General features: G+C 45.7%; 1 protein-coding gene across 1 annotated transcript in view; it reads right to left on the reverse strand.

Annotated features, from left to right (window-relative positions):
- Positions 1–25,954, reverse strand: part of LOC144136586 (fasciclin-2-like) — a 568,432-nt gene extending 542,478 nt beyond the window's left edge. The window contains exon 1 of the mRNA XM_077669044.1: positions 25,715–25,954. Coding sequence (XP_077525170.1) covers positions 25,715–25,763 — 49 coding nt within the window. The 5' untranslated portion in view covers positions 25,764–25,954. The remainder of the gene's footprint in view (positions 1–25,714) is intronic.
- Between the last annotated feature and the right edge of the window lie 1,107 nt (positions 25,955–27,061).

Genomic DNA, 27,061 nt, shown 5'->3' on the forward strand with positions numbered 1-27,061 from the left:
AGGCCAATCAGAATGCAGGCGGCGGTCTCGGCTCAAAAGGGGTGGCATAGAGGGACATCTACGTAATGCAATTTTAGCAGCCGTGACATGTTTCGTCGATCGGTCTGAAATGAGCACACATCGCGGGGCTCAGTTCAGCCGTGAAGGACGCAGCGGTGGAGAGAAAAATAATGAAAATGCAGACTCCTCTCGAACCAAAGGAGCTGTGTGCAATTAGCGTTGTCATAAATTACAAAAAGATGGACGCGCGTATGAAGATGTCAAAACGATATTAAAGCGCAGGACACATTCATCGCAACGATGGACATCACCCTTGCCAACTTGCAATGGCCTGCCAGCTCCCGCACCAGAGTACAAGTCTGTTGCTAACTTGACTTGGATGATGTGTCTTCTTTGCCCTGAAACAGTGGTGCAGTCTGTGAGCGGGTTAGGAGTTGTGGTGCTGACGTGAGGTCGAAGGTTCGATACGCGATGTCAGTTGCCTACAGCCTAGCTTAGCAAAAACGCAGAAACACCGGCAGTGTCTACTATGGTTGCAAAAGCGGATTAAGAAACAGTGTTGTCGAGAGTAACAGGAAGCCTTTATGATACGCCATTCCTTGTATCCCGTGATGTCGCATAGGAGTTTCGAATAATTTTACTATTACTCCACACAGATGTCTCTGAGTCTTCCGCCGCGGCAAGCAGCGTTTAATACAAATATGACAGTAATTTTTTCCCGTCACAACTCTGCTGGTTACTGCTTCGTTACTTCTTTCAAAAATTTATCTACACATAAAAGCGTTTCGTCGCCGCCGATGAAACCATTTGTTCACTTTTGCCAGTTTTTGAACTTATTTCCAGTTTCATGGTTTAACTAAATAGGTTATTTCTCCACAATACCGTGATAAACGCGTAATTTTGGTGCATCGTGCCCATTTGCATTTAAGCGATACGCACGGTTTCCGCAGGGAAGTTACTAGAATAAAGAACAGTCTGAGTGAACGCCCAAGCAGCAAAACATAACAAGAAAGAAAATAACTGAAGCTTCCCTAATTAGCTGTGACCAGAGTTCGACGAGCAAGAAATGAAACATCGAAATAGCTGTCTTCAATAAATCGCGAACAAAAAATACGCACTGAAGTGACATTTGTGCAGCATGCAATGGCATCGTGGAAATCTTCTACGCCTCAAAACGCCGCAATAGTACACAAGATTCATCACGCAGCCCATACACAAAAACAAAGCTTTAGAGGCAACACGAGAAACGTTCGCTCCACCTGCCTCACTTAGCGCTATTGGCAGCTAAAGGGGGATAAAAAATAAAACCATAATAATTCCAGGGCCCACGCATAAACTCTGAATCATGTGCGCATAAAATAAAACCAGTTCGTTCCAAACGTCTCTTACACCCAATACACATAAAAATGATTCAGAGTAGATGCTTGCGTCGGCAGAAGCGCCGACGCTGCATCTGGAACGCTCAATAGATGTGAAGTCTTCGACAGTTTGCCATGACAGCATCCGTGGATGCATCCCGCACTAAAGCAACTCTTTTAGAAGAAAGCTACGAAATAGGAAGTAAATAGGAAAACAGGAGGCCGCGTAACAGTGAAGACACAACTTTGCACTCGAACCCATTTCCTTCCTCTTTGAGAGCGATCGAATCAATATTATAGCCTGCGCTCAACGCCTTTAAAACTCATATGCAGACGCTCACCCCCGTCCCTATTTTACCTTTCTGTTATGCAGCTTGAAACTTCAGAATCGAGCCAGGGCAAGTACGATGTATCTAAGCGAACGTATGGCGCATTGCCGAAGTTCCGTAATGCACCAAATGGCATATATGCTCAAAAAAGTAATATGCGTGACATTCGATGAGTTCACAAGCTGGCGCAAAAGCGACGAATACACCGCCGCCAAAAGCGTGTTTTTATTTCGAACTAATCTCTCGCAAATATTTATTAAAACCTGACACCCTCTTCAAGGTCTTCAAATCACAAAACGAGAAAAGCCTCTTGAACTGAGGCTTAAAAATGTGGCAGGATAAATGAAGGCTTGAGGAAGAAGGTCACTTCGCGATCGTTTAGTCACCTGTCCTAATTAATCCACGCCCACCAAGAGCGGACACCCACACCGTTCGGTTATTTGTTCCTGATTTGGTTGTACAGTTGGTAGGTGCCTATGATGTCTTTGCACATTAAGTGCACATCACCTGCTGTTAGCTATGCTTTCAACACTCCAGCGCTAAGCCAAACCACCAAGCGTGACGCTAAAGCTGAATTCGTAATGACATGTTAGAATAAGAAACTGAAATCTTCCCTACAATGACGTTGCCCCGCCGTGGTGGCTCACTGGTTAGGGCGCTCGACTACTGATCCGGAGTTCCCGGGTTCGAACCCGACCGCGGTGGCTGCGTTTTTATGGAGAAAAAACGCTGTGCTGTGAGATGTCAGTGTACGTTAAAGGTCCCCAGGTGGTCGAAATTATTCCGGAGCCCTCCACTACGACACCTCTTCCTTCCTTTCTGCTTTCACTCCCTCCTTTATCCCTTCCCTTACGGCGCGGTTCAGGTGTCCAACGATATATGAGACAGATACTGCGCCATTTCCTTTCCCCCCCAAAACCAATTATTATTATTATTATTCCCTACAATGACGCAAAATCAAGAAAATTGATGCGGAAGGGTGTTAATAGGTCTCCACTGTTAGCTGACAGCTACGGATTAAGAGAAGAAAACGAAATAAACCGCATAAAAATGTATGCTCGGCAAGTATTTGTGGCGCTAGAGGAGGAGACAGAGCAAAAGAAGCCCAAAAGGAGCTGCAAGGAATAAGGTGAATTGGATTTGCATGACTACTTGCATTAGCTGTTACAAATTAGGTAAACGACAATTAGTAAAGCTTTCGCCAGAATCACGAGATTAAGACTTAAAGATTGAGCTAAACGTCGCAAAAAGGTTGCAAATATTCTGTGCGTGGAAAAAGGATTGACGGACGATCATAGGAGCTGACACGACGAGGTTGCGACAGGAGGGGGCTTTTGCCTTTGTCTTTACATTGGTACCTTTCCAATTGGGTCTTCGAATTTTATTTCTAACTCACTTTTGCTGTACCACTTCTGCGTGGGCTTCTGGTGGATGAAGGCTTCTGGAACATGGAGGCGGGTGTGTGGGTGGGTGGTAGGGGTTCCCTCATGGGCATCTGGTAGGTGGAGCTGGGTGTAAAGTGGAGGTGGATGTGCGTTTGTGTGAGTGGTGGGCTCCTGTCGAGGGCGTCTGGTGGGTGAGACATTTCGGACGATGTAGGTCGATGTTCGGGAAGGTAGTGGTTGGGTGTTCTCATAAGCTACCGCTGGGCGAATGCTTCTTGAGGGAGGAGGTGTGTGGAACTGTGGCGCAGTGAAGGTGTCGCTCCTTTGCGTACGCAAGCTCATGGAGGTTTCACTACTTTGCTGTCACTCTCTGACGGTGGGATTTTGCCTATGGCACTATACTACTGGTACCGCAATTATATAGCAGCTTTTGAGCAAGATAGAAAGAGAAAGTAGAGGTTAAGGCCCCACCAACGATTAAAATTATTTATCTGCTGCGTTTCGATACGATCTTGTTCTTATGTCATGTCATGCACATAAGAATAAAAGGAGGCTTTAAAAAATGACACTATGGGACAAGTCGACTTTCTTCTGGACCAACGGACACTTCTTAGTACCGCCCCCCCCCCCCCCCTCAAGCCAACATCTATGAAAAGAGCACAGGGAGCAAATTTTTTAAAGCGCACCCCCAGCCCCCCTCCCCATCCCCCAAGAACTTCCGTCCAGACCATGTGTTCCTCATGGCCCCAGTGAACATGGATAACAGAGCTGCTGCTCAGTGCAGCGAAAGTTTTCAATTACGACTTACTACAACAAGAGCGAAGCACTTTTCCCGGAAAAATATCCTCGCACAGCTGGCTTTGAGAGAAATTAATGAAGCATAGTTCAAGTAAGAGGTAGCTGTATGGTCAAAAGCCACCGGTACTCTACATCATTAAGGCACTCCATAAAAGTGCGTCTCATTTAGCCGTCTTGTTTCTCCTGTGTTTCACTCTACCCCTGAATGGCATCATTAAACCCCTCGGAGTTTCTCATTGTAGCTAATTAACGATGTCACATGGCTCGAGAAGCATATTCCGACATAATCGTATTTTTAGACCACGTGATTGATGAAATACTCAGTCCATTATGTCACACGGAGGCCTGAAAGCATAGCAGATACGAAAGCCTTTAAAGTCGCCACCCTGCAGTGTACAAGATGACAGACACGCTCTTATCCTGTAAGGCTCACCGTCCCCAGCGTGAAAGCACAGATCTGTCGTAACTTTTTAATCGCGTGAATTAATACGCAAACGATTCTTCCATTTCTGACAATACGTTTCCTATGTAGGATGCGGTATATCAAGACAGCTTACGATGGCACGTAGAAAAGAATATCACTTTTTCTGTTTTTTATGCGTGGCTGCACATAGGGTGCATTTAATGTCACTTGCAGTGGCAGCAGTCAAATTCTTCGACAGAGCAAATTAGCCTACTGTTTTGACGTCGACACCTTGAGAAAATGGACTCGGCAGCTGTGCCGCATGTACCTTGAACAGGAATGTCGTCGACTGGCAGTGTGTTGCCGAATTCTTTACCTGCTTGCGCGCACGCACGCACGCCCCCACTCCCCCCCACACGCACACGCACACACACACACACACACACACACACACACACACACACACACACACACACACACACACACACACACACACACACACACACACACACACACACACACACACACACACACACACACACACACACACACACACACACACACACACACACACACACACGCGCGCGCGCGCGCGCGCGCACACGCGCGCACACACACACACACACACACACACACACACACACACACACACACACGCACACACACACACACACACACACACACACACACACACACACACACACACACACACACACACACACACACACACACACACACACACACACACACACACACACACACACGCGCGCGCGCGCGCGCGCGCACACACACACACACACACACACACACACACACACACACACACACACACACACACACACACACACACACACACACACACACACACACACACACACACACACACACACACACACACAACACTGTTAAGCGAGTTCTCTCACGCTACACGCAATTCCTTAGATACTGAGGTACGCAGTGCCCTCTCTGTGATATCTCTCAAAATGAGTTAATTAGTACTCTTGATGTGATGGCGCATTTATGCATTCGTGATGCGCGTGGTGTTAAGTTGTTGCCGTATGAACCAATTTTTTTGACAGACATGATATTTTCATGTCCTTGGAAAGCAATTGTGACATGTAGTGCATTTGACTGCTTTTAAATAGTGACAGCTTATCGTGCGATTCCGGAACAGTGGTAAATTACACGTTTAGTGGTTTTAGAGTTCTGGTGGTCACATGGGCAAAAACCAAGATCTGTCTGAGATGTGTTTACTTCCCATGGCGCTTAATTAGTAGCCCCATACAGCGCTGACTCACAACTAAAGATTTATTGGATGCCAGCAGGTATAAATACCTCCCTGGCGGCCAGAAAGAATGCAGTCCACACTTACATGCGTGACTGACATACTGGTGTGCCAGTCATGTGCCTCCAAGCAAATCACATGCGCGGGAATACAATATAATCAGTGAGCAAGCACTTGTCAATATTCGCAATCAAGGTATCGTCTTTCTTTTTCTGACAACGCGATAGATGAAGCACTGATGCATTCTTCCGGGAGCCTACCTATTAAGTGAGCTTCAATGATCTCCCTTGCTAACGAGTCACGGTTCTTTTCTAACACTGCACTTTCATGATAGTTTGGCGCGCAGACGTAGGTATCATCGTCATCTTCATTGCCTTTGCAGTGCCTGCAATGTTTCGCCACGTGGCCAGAGATAGCGACACAGGAAACATTATACTCATGCTCTTTGAGTCTTTCGTTTAAACATCGGCCAGTTTGGCCGATGTATCGCTTACCACAAGACAATGGCAGCGAATATACCACCCCTTCCTGGCAAGGCACAAACTGTTTTGCGTGCTTTATCGGGCACTTGCGTGATTCTTTATTCTCTGAATTTACTTTCTTAATCAGGCTGGACAGTCGTTTGGGCGCCGAAAAGACGACATCAACACCTGCATGTTTCCCGATTCTTTTTAGATTGTGCGACACTTTGTGAAGATATGGCAGCACAACAATCTTCCTTTTCTTCGTCTCTTTCGTACATTCGCTATTTCCTTTTGATTTTAACTTTTCCTGTAGTTTTCCTGCCACGGAAACTAATAATTCGGACGGGTAGCCTGCCTTTGCCAGGCGGTCTACTTGGTTGCTGAAGCTATGCTCCAACCTGTGTTCACAGGATTTGTTCACTGTGTTGCTAAAAACGGTATGTATAATTGCCCTTTTCACCAGCTTGGAGTGGGCTGATGAAAACGGCAAGATGGGCTTAACATCACGGGGCTCATAAGCCCAACAAACATGAGAAGGAGTGAAATGAAGCGAAATATCTAAAAACCTAATAAAATCATTCAATGGTACTTCGTGTGTTAACACCAATGGTGTGAGGCATTCTGAGAACACCGAAAGGACGTCAGGGAATTGCTGCTCGAAACCAAGGTTGTCACAATCTAAAAACACAAAGTAGTCATCAACGAATCTAAAAATGCTACAAACTCTGTAACCTTCAAATCGCTCTTTCATCCTTCTGTCTCGTGCTGCTAGGAACACGTCACTAAGGAAAGGCGCTAGACATGAACCAATACAGATCCCCTCTTTCTGAATAAAAGCTTCGCCATTCCATTCTGCAAAAGTTGAGCCAAGATAGAGTGACAACAATTCAAGGAACCCAGTAGTGGAAATTCCGCTCTCATTCTGAAATGCAACAGCACCATATACATCAATCAGGTCATTGACAGAAGACAAAATTTCTGCTTGAGGAATGGTGTAATAGAGATCCTTTACATCGACAGAAAATCCACAAAGCTTCTTGCTGTAGTTACTTTCTAGAAACGCGATAACATCTTTCGAACTTTTTACTCTAAAAGGATCGTCGATTGATAAAAGATTCAGTTTTTCCTGCAAGAACATAGCTACATGCTGCTGCCATGTTCCAATCTCCGAGACAATTACACGAAACGGCCACTCTAGTTTATGTGTTTTCGCGGTGAAGAACATTTTCAACCACTCTCCTGAGCTGCTGTTGATCTTACTTGATAGCCTAGTTAATTCCAGCCTATTAGCAAGTTTCTTCGCCTTGCTCTTAACTTTGGAGGCGGACACATCACTGCGTTTTTCAAACATTGCAAGAACAGCTTCCGATGCTTTCGACAAATATACGTTCCTGTCCAAGACAACAAAACCTCCGTCCTTATCAGCAAGTAGCAGAGAGAGCGAGTTCTCTTTCAGCCAACTAACCGTCTTATGCAGAGGTAGCTTCGTCCCCGATGCCCTGTACCTCGTCAACATGTCCACACCTTCCGAAATGCAACGGTCCACCTCAGCTCTGTCGGCCCGCTTGGAAACTTGCTTTACCATGGCTAAAAGTTCCGGTCTGGATTTCTTGGGCTCCGCAGCAAACTTCGGTCCCAGCCCCAGGACTTGCCTGACGTATCCAGGGAAGGGGATGCTTTCAGTGGTGTGGACATGTTGTCTTGTTGGTGCACTCTTCTTCGGCAGCACCGCACGAAGGCCGGGAAGCGTTTGCTGCCATAGGAACTCGGTGGTAAGGTCTATGCTCCGTGACAGCTGACGCCATTGGATCTTTGAGTGGGCAGGTTCCTCCAAGAGCTGCACCCGAAGCTTGAGATGTTCCTTGTACATTCGCACCCGTTGCTGCCATTCCGCTCTGAGTAGTTTGCAAAATCTTCTTCCATGACCGGCAGAGGGCTGAACGCCACCCAGTAGAACCGGCAGCACTTTCTTGCGAATACAAAAACCGAGCGTTCTTGCAAAGCACGATGCGGCAGCAACGACTGGTACACACCGAAGAGGGTCAATATCACATACAGGAAGGCCCTTTGTACGAGAAATGAAGTTCGACAAAAGCATTTGTTGGGCGAGTTGGTGTTTACGATGATGATCATCGTAAACACCAACTCGCCCAACAAATGCTTTTGTCTAATTAGTAGCCGCAATGATGAAATAGAAACAGCCAGAAACAGCAATAACCTGAGTGGCGGCCATTGTTTACTACACACAGCCGGCGTAATGACGACAAATGTCCGCTGTCTTGTGTTCTTATTCCCCCCCCCCCCCCCCCCCTGGAAATTTTTGTTTTTTTTTTCTCACAATCCCACCGTCATACGATGCACTACATGAAGCTGCCTCTTCTGCTGCCGAACGACCTTTTGCAATGTGCGCTTGTTGCGCTGGAATCCATCTCTCGGCAAAACAGGTGGTTCCGGACATTAAATAATATCGGCTCCCTTGCGTATTTTGTTGCACCGATGATTCGAGTGTTGCCGTGGTTCATTGTGCACACATGTGCTCCAGAAAATGTCCACGAAAACTTCTCACCTCATGCGTTTCTTTTGCTCCCTGAGCTCCCGCACGACGAGCGATGACTGTATCGTACAAGATTTACCGAATGCAAGGGAAGTATTGACCGTCATGAAGCGTCGCAGGTTGTGCGCCGAATAGCATTAGAGTATTCTTTTCGAACATAACCGCCTATGAAAGGACCTCAGCTCCAGACTCACTACATCCAGGAACACTTCATTTGCTAGAAATTTGAGGTCCGCTGCACTGCAAAGGCGGGATTGTTAGATCTAATGAGCGAATTAAAAAAGGGCAGTCATTGTTGCTAATGTTCACAACTACCTTTTCCAAAAATGCACTTATATATCCGCTTGCATTTACCGTGATATGCAGTACTGGAAGTGCTGACAAGCTTCGGAAGAAACGGATGCTCCAGTTTGTTGTGGCATACCATTTTAGTCTGAAGCTTTGCAGTGAGTAGTTTTTGGTTGGTGCCAATATAAACGTTAGCATCTTACAAATATCACCACTTCTATCGCGCCATCGCCAAAATCGCGCTGGGGGCGGGGTTGATGGCGACGGGGAGGGAGGGGGGGGGGTGAAAAGTTTGCAAATGAGCTAGACATATTGACACTCTGGAGTACTGCAGAGAATTAGCCAAGAAAGTTAGAGCGGCGAACTCTCAAAAGACGACGCCTAAGTTACAGCCGGAAGTTTCTGCCTTACGCGACATATATATATATATATATATATATATATATATATATATATATATATATATATATATATATATATATATATATATATATATATATATATATATATATATATATTATATATATATATATATATATATATATATATATATATATATATATATATATATATATATATAAGGCATAGGCATGTTTGGAAAGCTCTCAAAGTATGCCACTTCTTAACGCAAAGGAATGGCGAGCCATTTAAGTAACATATACGAACTTATGTCGCTTAAAATGAACAAGCGGCAGCTTACAAAGCGAGCATTCAGTACACCCTTTCGGAAAGCATAAAACTCATAAGTCCAACGGCGTTTTGCCACAGTAAGGGAAAGTTCAGTGTGCAGCTGCGTATAATTCCAACTGGAAAAGTGGAAGAATAAAGCTAGCGGATTTTTGCCTCTAAGAGTAATCCGTGGCCTCTGAGGTGCAACGGCTTTGGTTGCAGTAAACTATTAAGTTTTTGTTAAAGGAACCGACGCTAATCATGACAAACGCTTTGGCAACTGTAAGACGTCTTACGGGCTATGTCATCACGAGATAATTTTCCTAACAGCGACAGGAGTGGATAAATTAATATGTAATATTTAGCCTATGTCGTTACCGTGTCGTCTAGTTTCGCAGGGCGCACTGCCCATCCTACCACAGGCGACAGCGTTGACCGCGCCATCGCCCGCGGTAACCAGATTCCTACTGCATTCTAGAGGGTTGGCGCTGATGCCGGCTGGTTCATTACGTCATGATGATTCGAGAGAGAGACTGGGGTTAGAGGCGATACTCAGCATTCCTTTCACGTGAATCGCAATACCAGTACGGGATGCTGTCGCCTTTAGCCACAGTTGCATTTAGCCACAGTTGAAAAGCTCCTGCCGCTATAAACAGAATCGGCTGCGCTGACTCGAGCTCCAATCGGGAACGTCATAGTCAGCGGCTGCAAACCGGAGAAGAATCCGACACCAACACATACTCAGCTAAGCTAAAAGGCACGGTTTGTAGAAGTGGTAGAACAAAAGATCACTCACAAGAGGCAAACTTTATTTACATGGGATGACTATCAAGCACTGTCCATTTTAATGTTCGGCAATGCGAAAACATTAGCGTTTTTCCACCATAAAAACGCAGCAGCCGCGGCGTTTTTATGGAGGAAAAACGTTAAGGCGCCCGTGTGCTGTGCGATGTCCGTGCACGTTAAAGATCCCCAAGTGGTCGAAATTTATCCGGAGCCCTCCACTGCGGCACCTCTTTCTTCCTTTCTTCGTTCTCTCCCTCCTTTATATCCCTTCACTTACGGCGCGGTTCAGGTGTCCTCCGATATATGAGACAGATACTTCGCCATGTCCTTTCTCCCAAAAAACCAATTATTATTATTATTATTGATTTGTAACATGTTCAATTTTTTTACTGCTGCGCTGCACAGCAAACTGTACAAGGAAGCTGAGGCCTTGCTAGGCGCTGCAGGCCTTTTGCCTCAGCTTCCTCTTTCTTCGCAAGGAAGAAATAAAGTTTTTGAAGTCTTTGAAGCAAGGTAGCCTGCCATAAGCGCGTAAAGCGAGCTTTGTGGACATACGCATCATGAGGAAGCGTGCGCTGGTGTACATTTGCGAGTCGTTTTTGCCAAATAGTTTCACTCTCCAGAAAAGGTGAAGTGTTTCGTAGTCGAGGTAATCTAACTATATAATAACTTTTCGTCTTGATTGAAGAGGAACGCGAAAGGTGCCAGCGATTGTATTTCGAAATGCATGCCAAGCAAGGAAGCTTGAGCTCCACTTTTGAGACAGCTTGTCGAGTGCAACTTGAAACAGGCGCTTCGCAGCTGCCGTACAAATAACCCGATTAGCCAAAGATGACGCGAATGGCGCAGTTTAGAAAAAATATCGTATAAAACCATGCAAAGGAAATAACATCATGTGAAATTGTCCAGAAGGCGTAATAATGTGAAGGGATAAAAGCGACGTTGTCAAATTTTTATTGATACCAAGCAGCTTCCAAGTGAAGGTGCATGCTGTCGACGCACAAGTAATGACTTTGGAGAAAGCAAGTGGAGTCTCGCTCCATCCAACTTGCTTTCCAAGCATCCTACTTTATGGTCGAAGAAGAGGAAGTTTAGTGCTCCATGAAATAAAGATATGCCTTGAGGCGATGCTATATAATGTAAACATGCTGCGGAGAACGGCAGATTGAGAAAATAAACAGAACGCAGATTTTACAGCAGGCTGTAAAACTTCTATCATGCCTGCCCAACATATATGCTGGAAAAACACGAACTCCTGACACTCGAGAGCTAAAGCCGCTATAAAGTGCCTCAACGAACTATGGCAATCTGAATTTTATGCGCGCAAGCCAGCAGCCGGATGTATTAGGACGGCCAAGTTATAGATGCCGCCTATCGGTATAATAAAAGGCTCCTCCTGAGACATCGTCATTCTTTAACGACAAAAAAGCGATAGCACGAAGGCATTAACTGGACAAGCATGATGGATAAACAATACATTGTAATATTTCACATACAGAGTGTTTCGCCTAAGAGATAACACAATTTTTTAAAATAGGCTTTTTGAGTTAGAAGAGCACTTTTTCTGCACAGCATTGTCAGCATTGTAGTACATCAAAATACAGCTGAAACGAGCTTATTAGCAGGCTGGTCGAGTAATAGTGAAAAGTTAACTTTTTAACTGTTACTGTTAGATTCTTTGACTATTAAGATTCTTTAAATATTTAACTAATTAATACCCATATCAGTTTTATAATTTCGGGAACGCCGTTACCCTCGGCCCGTTAGCTCAACAAATTTTAGCTATTTCGACGGGTAACATGCACTTGAGAGGTTGCTTTGACTGCAAGTTTGTCGAAAGAGTATGCACTTTGGTGCGATGTAGCCAAAATTTGTTGGACAACAGTGCCGAGGGTAACCGCTTTTTCAGTTCTAAAAACTGATATGGATACTACATTTGGTGGTCTACACGCTTCTGAGTAACTCAGGAGCCTAATAGTAATAGTTAAAAAGTTTATTCAGTATTCATTTACCATTCTGTAGTTAGCACGTCTCTGCTATATTCCGAACTAGTACACCGCTGACAGTGCTATTCCGTAAAAAAGCACTCTTCGAACTAAAAAAATCGTATTTTAAAAATTGTGTAATGTCTTTGGCGAAACACCCTGTATAAACAAGGAAGAATGAGCGATGACTAAAAAAAAAATGTGACGTCAGAGCCTCCGGCTCGTGCAGATGTTACGGTTTAATAGGGGTCATGGAAGACACCAGCATCTGACTTAATCGCGAAGGAATTCTTACATCGCTCGCGAAAGCGGATGTTTCAGAAAGCGTCGTGAACGTAGGTATCACCGTTGTTTTCTTCACACACAAAGTCGTGCCTTCTTTCGTTACGCCGCCATGCGCTCGCGGTTTAACCTGTATTGCGCGCGGTAAAGGGCGCGAAGGACGTTACCCGCGGCGTGTTGCTCGCAGTCACGCCTAATTCGCTACCCGTCTGGTGCTGTCTGCGTCCGCTTGTTCTTCGTGTCGTAGCGAACACGCGTCGTCGTGCAGGAAGTCCACATAGAGCGGTAGCTCTTAACGGCAGGCGCCCATGGTTTCGCGATGTCCCCGCACGTCACAGCTGTCAAAGACCAATTACGGACGTGCGGCGTGCCGATGTGCCAAGTCGTTTGAGCTCAATGCGCCGACTTGCAAGAGCAGAGGCGGTGAAAGCACTGACGTGGTTAAGGCGCCGCCTGCGTCGCGCAGAAATCTGAGATCGGAAAGCGGCTCATAAGCGACACGCACACGCTGGAACCTTTTCGCGTGCTACGAGTGTTCGCTACCAGCCCGTCTGTTACCGTGTTCTTGGCCTGCAGAGTTAAGAGTTTGCAACCATTTCACACAAAGAGTCAGCGCTTCTAATCGTAGCATCAGGGGATGAGCAGTTGTTGACTTTTTGTCTCGTGCGAACGCATTTTGCGAGGCCTCGCCAGGCTGCACAAAATGTATTCCTAAAGGTGCGCTGCTTTCGGTTTTCTAGGATGCCATTCTGAAATGCCGAAATGTTACTGAGCCAGGTAGATAGCTCAAGTACGTGGAATTTCTTGAAGTGCACTAGCATCTAGCAGCACAAGATGCCTGTGCGTTGTGCCATTGCTCGTTAACGAAACTCTCGCAGTCTTGAGGCCCTTCACTAGGCCGACTCTTTTTTTTTCATCTCCTTCCTGTCTTCCCTCCCACCCGAGGAGTTTCTGCGCCTGTCCTGTCCTCATAATAAAATATTATGATGTATTATTATTACCTGTTGTCGCCGTTACAGCATCTGTCTTTTCGCTTCCTAGATTGTGTCTGTAAGAAGTGTGACGAATGTTATTTTCGGTAGCGCTGCACTTAACACGGACGCACAGATAGACAAAGCCCTTGCCTGTCTCTCTCCGTGTCTGTGCTGATACCAGCTACTGTAAATGACATTTGTAAGAGCTAACCCAAAAATTAAAAAAAAGATACTCTACCGCACTAATTTTTTTTTAATATAGTGGGGGCAATTGAAAGGTGTTTGGTTGCCGGAGAACAAAAAAAAAATGCTGGAAAACTAACCAAGCAGACGGCTGTGGCAGCTTATCCAGCAATTATTCAAATATGTTCAGATGAGCCGAAGTGTGCAATCACGCGTGTCCGGGTCGCTGTTCGCACGCTAAGTCGATCGTGTTTTGCGAAAATGCACCCTGTGGTTGAGGAGTAAACAGAACGATCACCGGAAGGGCACCGCTTGCGAAGTGAAATTAGGCATGTAATTAACCCGCCGCAGTGGCTCCGTGGTTAGGGCGCTAGGCTACTGATCCGGAGTTCCCGAGTTCGAACCCGACCCCGGCGGCTGCGTTTTATGGGGGCAAAAGGCTAAGGCGCCCGTGTCCTGTACGATGTCAGTGCACGTTAAAAATCCCCATGTGGTCGAAATTATTCCGGAGCCCTCCACTACGGCACCTCTCTCTTCCTTTCTTCTTTCACTCCCTCCTTTATCTATTCCCTTACGGCGCGGTTCAGCTGTCCGCCGATATATGAAACAGATACTGCGCCAATTCCTCCCCCCCCCACCCAAAGAAACCAAAACCAATTAGATATTGGGCTAGCGAATCAGTGCTGTACAGTGATTTCGAGTTCGTAGCGATGCCGTCATCACTGAAACACATGAACGGAGGAGTTGTTTGCTGCGTTTCACCAGGACGCGTTCATTCCGGTAAAACTCACACATCCCTCCCAAAAAAGCAATATAAAGAAAGCGAAATAAGGACAGCAGGAAATCCGAGTGAAAATTTATTGCTGACAAACGGACGAACGCATATATAGTCCAAATTATCAGGACGTGATCGGATGGGCGCGGTTTGAAAGCCTGCAGTATTGTTTTTAAAATTTCTTCCAAGAAAGAAAAATACATCACTGGAAGGTCATTCAGCAATTTGTAAGTCTCCATACGACACACAGCACATGCCTCTTCAAGCGAAATGGTGAGAGAAATGGCCATACGCGCACGCTTCTTCGACGCTCGTGATTTCTTGATCGCAAGAAACCGATGTTCCGAACGGAACAAACCGAACGAGGAAATTTTATTGATGCTTTACACTTTCGACACCCGCACTGTAAAGATTTGCTACGCAGAGGAAACGAAATGAGATGGATACAATTTGTCTCTTTCTGTCAGCAATTTTTGGGGTGTATATGAGAGTATACACATGCACAGCCGAAAACCGTCGGTTTCTTACGCGTGGTGGCGCTCAAAAAGGCTGAAATACTGCGGCCTTCAAGCAACACTCTGCAGAGAATAGAATGAAAGATGACGTGATGCCTCCTTATGTTGCGCCCTATAGGCAATACTCGGCTTTTCAGGATTGTATTAGAACGCTAATACGAAAAAAAATGAAACACTCGGAGATGGCATATTTAGAGAAACGGTCTTACAGGTTTCACGTTGCAACGCTTGAAGAAGTTAACCTTTGTCCATGTGATCACTGCACCGAAGTATCAATACTAGCATATGCAAAGTGCCGTGTATAAGTAGTGGCGTAACCTAAACACTATTTTTCTTTTAGATGTAGCACGAATAAGATGAAGGATGGGCGTAAATTTCTCTCCCGCCCTCTGTATTCTCTGCGCCACTTACAAAGCATGACACCAATCAAGAATCATCATAGCACTAACAGAGAGATGCAAGTAGAAAACCTGAAATAATTAAGGAAAGCCATAGTTCTTGATTGCACGTGCTCAAGAAGCATGCAGATCACATCATGCAGATCACACTTTATCGCACTCTTTGAGAACAAAGTGTCTAACTGAGAGGTAGACCGCAGCCAGTTCCAGACGGTAACCCGCGGAAAAGAGTGGGTGTTTATGTAAAGCACTGCGTAGGCTTCCGGCTATAGAGGCGCAATCGGCCGGACATTGAGACGCTGACCAACCGGACTTCATTAATCTAACGAGGTAATTAAGCGCGAAGGCCCGCGTCAGGCGCGCTCGATAGAGCTCTGGGCGCAATTGCGTAGTCGCTACTGAGCCGCGCAGCGAATTCCCCGTCTCCCTGGAAGTTGTAGCCTGCAGGGGTTGCAATAGCGCAATGGTGCTGTGGCTAACCGTGCGGAAATGGGGCTCCGCTTAGGACATTCAGTCTGCTCCTAACGGTCCAAAGTAACAGATTCCGGAGAAAGAAGACGTCACGTTATTCACGGCCGTATGGGAAGAACGGTGCAGCGCAGGGTACTGTCGTATCAAAATTGCTTAGACTCGGTGAAACTGCTTCGCAGCTAGTGTATGCTGGATGTCAGCCATTGCTTGGAAAATGTGCTTTAGCGTTAATTGAATCATGTTAACTGAAGAAGATCGCAAGAAAAATGATAGTGGGAGCTCAACTGCCAAGAGAAGATCATGTAAAAAAATAAAGCGCACTCAGGACAACGGACAAGGAAGACCAAACAACACAAGCGCTTTGTTAGTGAATTCATTACTGAGGATAAGAGCTGCCTCCTTACGCCTGCCTTCAAGCCGTGTGAAAAAATAGAATGACATTCTGGAAGCAGGAGTGCGGGTGCGACACTATGGTAATCTGTTAGCTATGTTTTTATTACGTAAGCAGTACTACTGACTACTGCACCCCATCTCCTCGGGAATTCTTCATCAGTCGGCGGTGAAGCCTATTGGCGCTGGATTCTCTCTTGAGAAACACCGCCCAACGGCCACTTTTCCGCCCCCACGCTCCTCAGCACTTCTCACACCCCCTCGCCACCCTCTATCCACGTCCCTCCCGCACAACCACCTTTATCCTCCAGAATAGTTTTGCCCATTTGGCTAAATTTTCGGGATTTGAAATTTGGGGAAGGTGGAAATAATGGCTGTTTGAAATTTTAGGGTCTCTACTTATGCTACCTTAACTGTTAAGCGCTGAAGACAATAAATTGTGAAGTTTTACTATATCAATGAAGCAGGCAAGGAAACAAATCTCCTAACTTCACAAAAATGCGCATTTGTCAAGCGGCGAGTGACAAAATGCAATTAAATGGAGTTGAAGAAATGTCTTAGAAATTACAGAAAACGTGTGCAACAGCGTTGAGGCAAGGATTTTCACGGACGTAACACCTAAGCCTGCACTAACTCAACTGACGTGGCAGCAACGCTGCGCTAAGTAAGTAGAAGAAGACCGTCCCAGTCTACTGATAGGAAGAAAAGCGCAGAAATGATAAACCGGCCAAGTGCTCGCCACATGCATGGCTGCGTGAATGGCGAGCGGTTCGAAAATCACGTGACAATTAAAAAGAATGATTACATATTCACAGCAGCCTTAACCGGCTGTATGAGTGAGCGCGAAAAAGATGAAGACGAAATAAAAATGCACTGACATCGGGCTAATCTCTGCCTCCTGATTCTTGGTCGATCTTCCATTGCAGGTATGGGTCATCTGTTCTTAGGTCAGCAACAAAAAAACACACCTGCAGATCTGCAATGGACGTGCCTGAAGTAGTGCACATGCCGACGAAGAAGGGAACAAAAATTCAATGATTCGGCAAACCAGTCGGTTCTCGCTGGAAGAGAAGGCGAAGTGTGACCAGAGTAGGAGGAGCAATCTCAGCAAGAAGCAGCCGCCTGTACTGGCAGCGGTACCTAACGTCGGCGTCTTTTCTGGACGTAGGACATGAAACAATGATAAGAGCGAGAGAAAGAGCGGTGGAAGAACTGCAAGAATACGGTGAAATGACGGTAAAATATTCGTACGTAGTAGCGCTATTACTTGAGTTTTCCTGTTGAGGTGCGACAACATTAATTTTATCTCGCTCTCAGGAGTGCACTTAGCAGGCTGGTGGTGGTGGTCTGGCAGCCCCTGCCTTCATCAACACCAGCACTCCTTCCGAAGTGCAACACGAAGTAATGTTTGGTCTGTTAAGAAGATTCGCGCTAAGGACCAGCAGAAATAAAGGCTGCTCAACGTATAACGAGCATCGCTACGCGACCACTGCGAGCACCTCTAGGCGTGCTAGATAGCCATTACTTCAGACTAGTTCCGAACAGGGTGAACGCATCGTTGGCAAGGAAAATCGTATAGGCTTTCAAAGGCAAGCTTTTGCTCACATAATTCTCTCTAAATAACTACGTAGTGCAGTACTATTAAGGCAGGTAATTAACCAAGGCATGTTTGTACAGTACGCATATTACAGGGCCATTGATATATGCCACATTCTCAGAATCGGTGTCGCCATTTGAAGCACACTGCTTATTTACACATCCTGAGCGCTATAATGATTTCAGCACACAAAAATGTAATAATTCGGCTCATCACAAAGCCGTTCACTACTCTAATTCTGCATGCATACATCCAGACATCTCTCATCAAGCGAGAACATTCCGCCGGTAGTGCGCCCAAGGCAGAAGTGCGTTTTAATTAATTGTACATTTTTATGTGATGTTCACGCTTGTTGTTTAGTAAGCAATATGCACACAAGTCATCAAGTTACGCTATCTCTTGAGGAATTCACGTAACTGCATAAGAGTCACCAACGTGCGCTTAGATCACTCAGGAATCGGATCCATCCATTACATAACGGACAAACAGCTCTCACACGTGCGTTACGCGACGTCTAATGGTATCTTTTATCATCATGGTTGCGCGAGGTCTAACGGTATCTTTTTTCATCACAACATAGTTCAAAGTGTGCTTTTTTCGAAGTGTTCGTCTTAAATTAGAGTAGACCAGAGCGTGGGCAAGATTCGAATTCCTGCTGTCGCCCCTAAGACAGCAAGGATAATTCAGAGACAAGGATCAAAATTTTTCCATACACATTCGTCCGACTTCTCTAAAAAAGCTAGAACAGCCAACTGAAAACAACGACTTTGATGAGGGCTGCTCACAACAGCCAGGCATGAACATGATCAAGTCTAGATGAGTGGTCTGAAAAATGGTCGGTGATCGAAAGGCGTTGCGGAACGGTCTGCATAAGGCGTCATTTCAATCGGTTTAAGGTGCTTTCTGCCCTGACAGTAGTCTGGAAACGGTACATAGATTTTTTTTCAACTTCCTGAAAAAATGAGTGGGGAAAAATTGTTTTTATTCTTTCCTTCTTTGTCTCTTCTTTATTCATTTTCTCGTCCTTCTCGAAACTTTCTCCACCTCTACTGGAATGAAGCCATTTGATATTTGCATTGAAAAATCAAAGAAAGCAAACATAAACCAGAAGTTCCTGACTGAAACAGGCTTGTGGACATGGCTCCTCCTCAATTTTATTACCCGCTTTTTACCGAAGCGCTAAGGAAAGCAAGACCTACAGAAAGGAAAACAAAAAAAGTGCCGCGAGGAGAATTAAGGTGAGAATTCACTGTTGACTAAGACTGATGCATTCACTGATGCAGTAAAATGTAATGGTGCGCACGAACAAAACTTCTTCAAAGGTTACCGCAGCTAAGGCCAATGATTACGGGGTGCATTTTTAGCAACTTCATGAACAGCAGATTCAGCGCTGGCTGGCATCGCAGGATACAAAAAAAAAAAATCTGGAAAGCGCTAATCAAATTCTACCGAGCAGAGCAATCAGAGCTCGACGCGTGCTTCGTGGCCATTGTGCGTAAAGCGAGCAGCAGTTTGGGCTAGCGCACAACATTCGTACATTCACAACATTCGTACACAACATTCGTACATTGTTGGGCTAGCGCATAACATTCAGCATTCGTACGTCTAAGCCCTTAGAACTATGGTTTTCTGTGCAGCACAAATCACTGTGGAGAAAACCCCCTTCAGATGATGACAGAAGTTAGGAATATGTTTGAAAACACTATAACGACGGGTAGCTAGCACGAACAAAGAAATAGGTTATAACACCTGTAACCATTCTTTTCCTCTCTATTTTCATACGAATTTCATTGCTGTTCATCAGCGTTGAACCTCTTCTATCGTTCAATATATTTTCATAGATTGTTTACATATTTTTTATGCTTTTTATGAATTTATGAACATGCATTCAGTGCATTCATGCACGCAAAGACTTTACTCACATTGACAACGCAGGTAAACATTGTAGCTGTCTCTGAAAGCTCTATCTCAGCTGACGAACAGACACAGAGAAAAGGCGTGACATGAAGCCTCTGAGCCCACATCTTTGTGGAGCTGCTGCCATCAGACTTGTTCACTTTGTAACAACACCGCAGTGTCAAGGCTAATCCGATCGAGTGAAGCGAGATTGCCGGACTTCTTTGGAGGAGAGCAAACTCTACAGTAAATATCGCTGAAAAGTCCACCGGCACTGGTTGAAAGCGACACTAACGCTATGTGACTTTCGTTCAAAGTGCAGTCTGCCTCTGACAAGAGTATACAGACTAGAAGGAGAATGCTATGGTTGGAGGCATTCTCGGGGCATGGTGCAAGACATGGCAAATAATTACATAAGCAAGCAGTTACAAGAGAACTATTTCAAATTAAGCGAAGAGCACGACGTTAAACAAGAGAAAACAACCATAAAAGTTTCAATCGCGTAATCATGTCCAACTCCTGTAAAAACACAAGCCTTACCCCACGAGCGCTCCGGGGCCTCAAGATAACGATGAGAAACAAAATCAGACACACAGATGCACAGAGTTAATGCTTCGCGGAAAGCGCTGTAAATAGTCTGCGCTTGCAAGTGGTTGGATGGGTAAAAGGGGATCCACATCACATTTATTAAGTAATCGATACCTACACACACACAAAAAAAACAGATAGAATCAGTGCTTCTAATGACGTCAGTACGCTGCACAAAACATTGGGAGTTTAGAACAGAGGTTGCCGAAGTAAGGCTACCAGACTAAAGATAATAGAAGCGAAACACACTGCAAATGTTTGTGCGGTAGAAATTAAAGTCGTTTTAAATAAACTGAAGGAGATTAAAAAATCTAGACGAGGCCGGCATGAACCGTGCTTTTCCTTCTTCTCTACTGCATGCAGCCTCTGTTGGATAGTAACTCAATCGAAACGACATATTTTCAAGATAAAGACGCATAAAATAAGCACGCGCTACTGAATTAGTGTATTTTGCCTGCTGTACATGTTTATTATATTATATTATATTATATTATATTATATTATATTATAATATATTATATTATATTATATTATATTATATTATATTATATTATATTATATTATATTATATTATATTATATTATATTATATTATATTCAAAGAAGAGATAGAAGCAAAGCTTCGATTGCTGGTGTTAGAGTTTAGCTTTTAAGGAGTGAGACATCGCGAAATCAGTTGTTACAACCAGGCAAAAACAATCATCCGAAGATAATGAAACTATACCAATATGCGAGCGTTCGGTTAATCAGGCGCATTACCAAATGAAAAGTAAACTTCATCCAGAAGCGTGTACTTATCTAATGCGCTGAATCTAAAATATATACCATGTTGAAGCACTTGCATTTAACTAGCAATGCAGGTTGCGATTTCGGTCAACGAAAAAAACAAGGTGGACATTATGCTAAACAACACGCGCAAAGTGCACAAACAGCTAGTTCTGCACGCTGCGCGCTTCTAACGAAGAGAAAACATATCCAGAGTGTGGATCTTGTCCCGCTCTGCTTCCATTACTCAGTTTATTCATACGCGTCGCATTAAAGCCTTGATTCGCGAAACAAATGCACTATTGGGGACGTAAATACAAAAGGAAAGAAAAAGAATGAATCTGTTAAGCAAATAAGAAAATGAAAAGAGAGTCACAGGTACTTGTGCACAGTTTTCTCTGAAACCAAGGAGTACTTTCTACGCATTTATTTCAATATGCACTACGAAAAGTTTCTTGACGTTCTGGTGATCAATAGAAAGTTTACCTTCCCCAATATTGTAAATTGTGCTCCAGAATCAAAAGAATTTGCAAGCTTGCAGCCGTGCCGAACGATGACTCGCGATTAGTAGGCTAGAGGAGACATGTTTCAATTTGTCTTTTCTCAAGCAGGCAAAGGCAGCAAGTTTAACTGAGACCTGTTGGCCATTGTATTCTTTGGAACCCTTAAAGCACAGCTTGTCATGGGTGCCAAGCTTTACGCATCTTTTTTTCTTTTTGTAATCAAAGACGTACTCGATTGGCCGATAGACGACGATACAAACAATAACCCGTGCGGAAAGAATGTTCGTGGGAATCGATCTCACTTCCCGTGCTTAGCCTTTGCAACAAAGTTTTGAAAAACAAACAAACAAACAAACAAATAACAAACAAACAAACGGGCTGCTATAAAAGTGGTCAAAGGTCATCCTCGCCGCTAGCAATTAGTGAACCAGCAATCCAACTGGCGACCACACTCTGCTTTCACAAAACAACCAGTCTTTTATTAAGTTATCCCGTCTCATATGTTTCTTTTGTTCTCACAAGGTTGAGAAAAAAGTAATCAAGGCACCGCAGTCCTCTGATAAGCTTCCCCCGGCAGCGCAGAAAAACACTGTGTAGTGGGCTGCTCTCTTCCAAACGCTTATATCGCTAGAAATGACAAATAAAAAGCAACGGGCAGACAGAGATGTGAGGCACTTACCCTTTTTACTCCACCAAGAAATGAAAACGAGAAAGAACGAAGGAAAGCAGACGTGGCCTAACCCGCTTGACTCAACCTCAGTGCAGATACCACGGGATTGACGTTTGGCACTCAGAACGCTTGAGAGGAACTTCCTAACTCCGCATCCGGACGGATTACAGTTCGCCAAGGGCCGTCCTGAAAGACGGCTGCTTATTATGCAGAGCAGGTTTCCAGTGTGTGTTTTACAGTCAGTGGCAGAGGCTGGTCGGTCGTATCCGCTGGCAGACTCTTGGTGAGCCAGTCTTGAAGACGCAGCATGATTTGAATAAATGGCTGTCAAAATGACCAGCAGTACCGACCGCCGACACCTGTTTAGTGTGTAAGTTAATTCTCTGTAAACGCGGGAAAAAAATAGTAGAGCTAAGCTTACCCGCTCAGCGCATTATTCGTGTAAAGCTGGTTGGAATTAGCTGGGTTTTCGGCAGGTAAGGTTGGTCTGCCGCATGTATGCAACGAGGACGGTACAGCTGGCACAAGTATATTTACAGACATATTAAGCACGCGACGAGCTAGCCTGACACACAAAGAGCTACTTGGCTTTGCTGTTCTATTTCGCGCATGTTCAGTTACTTGGCTTCGGCTCTCTTTTCGAGCATGTTTAGCTACTTGGCTTTGGCCTCTTTGTTTAGAGCCCGTTTAGGCACTAGACTTGGTCTCTCATTCGAACTCGTCTGGCCAATGGACTTCGCAGCCTTTTTAACCAGCACCACCACTGTCCGTAAGGACTTGCACGTTCAGCTCGGATATCAACACGTTTTCGACTTTCCTGTAGGAAAGGAGAATATCCACTACCACCCACATAGCCAGTCTAGGAGCATCCCACATTGCACACTTTTCGCGTACATTCGTCGTAGACTCCAATTCTGCGCACCTCGTCTACGCGGAATTGACCTCCGCAGCTGCATCTTTTGACGAAAGGAACGAAGAAGCTGACGACCTCGCGACCGCTGCACACCAACTACCTGCCAGCGATCTGCCCCTTGCGCTGGAGGACGTGCGTGCGGCCATTCACGACCATCTCCGAAAGCAGCACCCCGACCCACGCATCGCGGGAGGTGAGCGCATCGACAGTGTCACCGGCTGTCGCGCACTTACACGGTCGCAACGTGCAATGATCCTCCGCGCGCGCATTGGCTGCGTGTGGCCCGGGGAACGACGGGTGCGGCACGGAATCGCGATGAGTGATGTGTGTGACGGATGCGGTGCAGTGGAAACACTAGAACATCTGCTCCTTCGCTGCTCCGCGTTCGCCGATGCTCGTCGCGATATGCTCGCGGCCTATAGGGCGCAGGGCATACTACCAGACTCCATCAAGACGCTATTGTGGCCGCAGGGCAGTGCGCGCACTCGTGAGCGAACTTTGGTGAGCCTCTGTGCATTCCTCGAACACACGGGCTTGACGTCCCGTCTGTTCTCCGTCAGGTAGTCACACGCAGTGACCGAACGCTCCGCGAGTTCTACCTTGAACGATTAATAACTGGACGCCCCACTCCAGTTGTAACCTACACAGTGCTGTGCGCGTGTGTGATTTAATTCCTCTAAACTGAACTAATTACGCGCACAACCTGGACACAGTACTTATTGTGTAAATATTTTGTACATATTACTTCTCCCCCTGTCCTCTATTCCTGTCCCCTCACCTCTTTCATTTCATTTCTCCATTCTGCCTGCTGTCCTTTATTTCCGCTGCCCCAGCTCAGGTGCTTCAGTATCGATGGCAGATGCCGGGGCTAGCAAAAATCTTTTCCTTCCTTTTTACTATTATTTTTAATAAAACCACTACCACCACCACCACGAAAGGAAATGGGGCAGTACCTGTCTCATATATCTGCGCACATCTCAGCCGCAGCCGCAGCTGGTATGGTGAGGAGGACAGGGAGGAAAGGAAAGACGCAAAACATCGGGGGGGGGGGGGGTACAAATGGCATCCTGAAATGGGAGGGGGGGGTACTCATAGGAGTACAAATGAAATCCTGAATACAGTGGAGTCGTGACTTGGAGGTACCAGGGCCAGACAAAAATTGCGTATGTAACCATCACGATTGGTTGAATTCTTATATGTGCTATCAGGCCATGTTGCTTACAAAGAGCTCAGATTATGAGTTTTCCTTCGATTTGATCATGACTCCTGACTGAAGGAGATATGAAGCCGCCTTTCGGGGCCTCTGCCCTTCCGATAAGAATAGAGGATTGTAGCCGGGTAACTAAGGCACTGCTCATGCGGCTTAGGAGACAACAAAAGAGCTTCATTTGTTTTTAGGGGTAGGAAGAATGATTAAGCTACAAGGTGTTGCATAGTTGCCACAATTTTTCTGCACGTTTCGTTTGTGATTAAGAAGGAATCCTTCGCGTCTAGTTTAAGCAAAGTCTCGACCTAGCTTCCGAGAACGAGCCTTCACAGATTTCATAGAAAAAAAATAATATATGACACAGCTCGCAACTTGGTGAGTCTGTGTTTCGCAGTTCGCCTTTGTTTTTATTTTCGTGAAAAAAGGCACAAATGGAAGGGACCAAGGAATACTACGCATGTAAATGAGACTTTGGCTTTAAGACAAAGTAAGCTCAACTAGACAGCTCTTCGTTTGACCGAAATATATCAGTCCTTTGAAAAAACTGCAGCGTCATAGTTCAACTGCATGATCGAAGGAAAAAACTTGATGCCAAATGCAGAACACTATAATCAAGCGACACGATCGGCTTCACCCATATTATCAGCACAGAAAGCCAGCCTAGGTTGCCGTTCACGTAAGTTGCCGTTCACGTAAAAATTGCCTGGCAGGAGGGGTATTGAAACCAAGACCTTCGCGAGCAATAGCTGTAAAGGATAAAAAAAGTCTGAGCTCCTGCACATAGTTTACGAAAGCCACTGGCACAATAAACACGAAGATTATTTACCGCAAAAAGCCTCCCGTACCATTACTAGCATTGATAAGTTGCTTGCAAAGCAATCGTTGTACTGTGCTTCCAAATGCGTTTCCCGCGTTAAAATTTCTTACGGAACGGTGTGCCTGCCGTCCTTGCTTAAGAAAAGCACGGAACAATGCACAACACATAACAGTGATTGGAGCGCGTATTCTCACGGGACACTCTAACGCTACAATACAGAGCCATTGCAGCCAGCGAGAGCCGTCCCGTCACTCGATTTATTCCACAGGCTACCGTCCCACCGCAAGCGAAGCAGGAGCAGAGAGCGGGAAAGGATGCCGGTTGATTATGGAAGCCTTCGCGCACCGTCGGGAAACCGCTACAGCCGGGCAAGCTCAGCGCCTCTCCAGGTTTTGAAAGCAGCGCCATCACCGCGGCCGCGTGGCTTCCTGTCATCGCTTCCCGAAAGTGAAATCCAGCCTTCTGACCTGTTACGACGAGAATCGTGGCAGCCAGGACTGTGTGGAGTAAATCCATAGCGCCGTCGGTGTTGAAGAAGGGTGGCGCTGTTCGTCCTCGAGTGTTTCGTTTTTTATCCACCTGCCAGTCGCGTACCAAAAACACAGGCAGCGAGCACAGGCACGAGAGAGCCGCGCGCTGTCAGACTGCGAGAAGAACGGAGAAAGCGCGCCCGCAGACCACCACAGCGCACGCACGCACACACACGCGCGGGTCACAGTGCGCTCCCGGACGCTCCCGGCATTTCCTAGTATCGCTGCGCGCGCCGCCTAGCGATGGCCAAGAGGGGTGCCGGCGGCGCGTCGGAGAGGCTGAACACCGCGTGGCTTGGATGACGCGCGCTGAGAAAGAGTGCATTTATTGCTCGTCCCCAGGCGTTGATTACTGTGAACTGTATACAAATCAGAGTACACAGCTCTGGATCGAAGAGAGGCCACATATTTCTCCTTCCATTTCTTTTACAAATAATCGAAGCACCCAAAAATATGGTTGACAAGAGGGGGGTGTTTGTTGAAGACCGTCGGAATTTGAATTGGTCGCGGGAGGGTGTCGACAAGGGGAAGCTTTAAAAAAAGTCATATTATTCTCCTTAGGTGTTGACCGTTTAATCAGCGCTGGCAAATATTGCGCTCTACGGCGAACAATGACACGTTTATGAGTTGCGTTGTATCCAGTGGCAATATGCTGCACTGGTGGCTTGCCGAGGAAAACGCATTCTTCTCCGTAGTACACGCCGAAACCATGATGTAGGAGCCCTGCCAAATACTAGTGCGACCACCTGTCAAATGTGGATAGAGCACTATGCTTGCTGCCGAGTCCTGCAACGTGTCCTGACCATAGCGCTGTCTATGTTCGTTGCTCCCAAACATCTCACTGCCGAAATTTTGGAAACGTTAGGTGGAAGGGGGGGGGGGGGGGAAATTAAAATATATCGCGAAAGGAATGAAGATTCAACTTAGGGTTTTCCGGAAAAACTCTGTTGAAGTGTAAAGTACGCACATGAACACAAGCTGCATTTTTCTGCCCGAGTGTTTTTTGCTCATCGGGTTATGACATCAGGCTTTGACGGCAAAATAGATGCAAGTGCGAACACACTGATGATGTCTATATAATTCTCTAAAATCGCCAGTTATTATCACATGCACCGTTAAATTCGCGGGCTGTCGAATTGCATCAGGTCGTGCAATCAAATTTCAACCGCGGCGGCCACATTTCGAAGGATGTAAAATGCAAAAATGATCGCGTGTTGAGTGATGACACTGCGTGTTAAATAGTCCTAGTTGGTCTAAATTAATCCGGAGCCTTCTCCTACTGAT

Source organism: Amblyomma americanum, chromosome 6, assembly GCF_052857255.1.
Source record: "Amblyomma americanum isolate KBUSLIRL-KWMA chromosome 6, ASM5285725v1, whole genome shotgun sequence".
In the NCBI taxonomy this organism is placed as follows: Eukaryota; Metazoa; Arthropoda; class Arachnida; order Ixodida; family Ixodidae; genus Amblyomma; species Amblyomma americanum.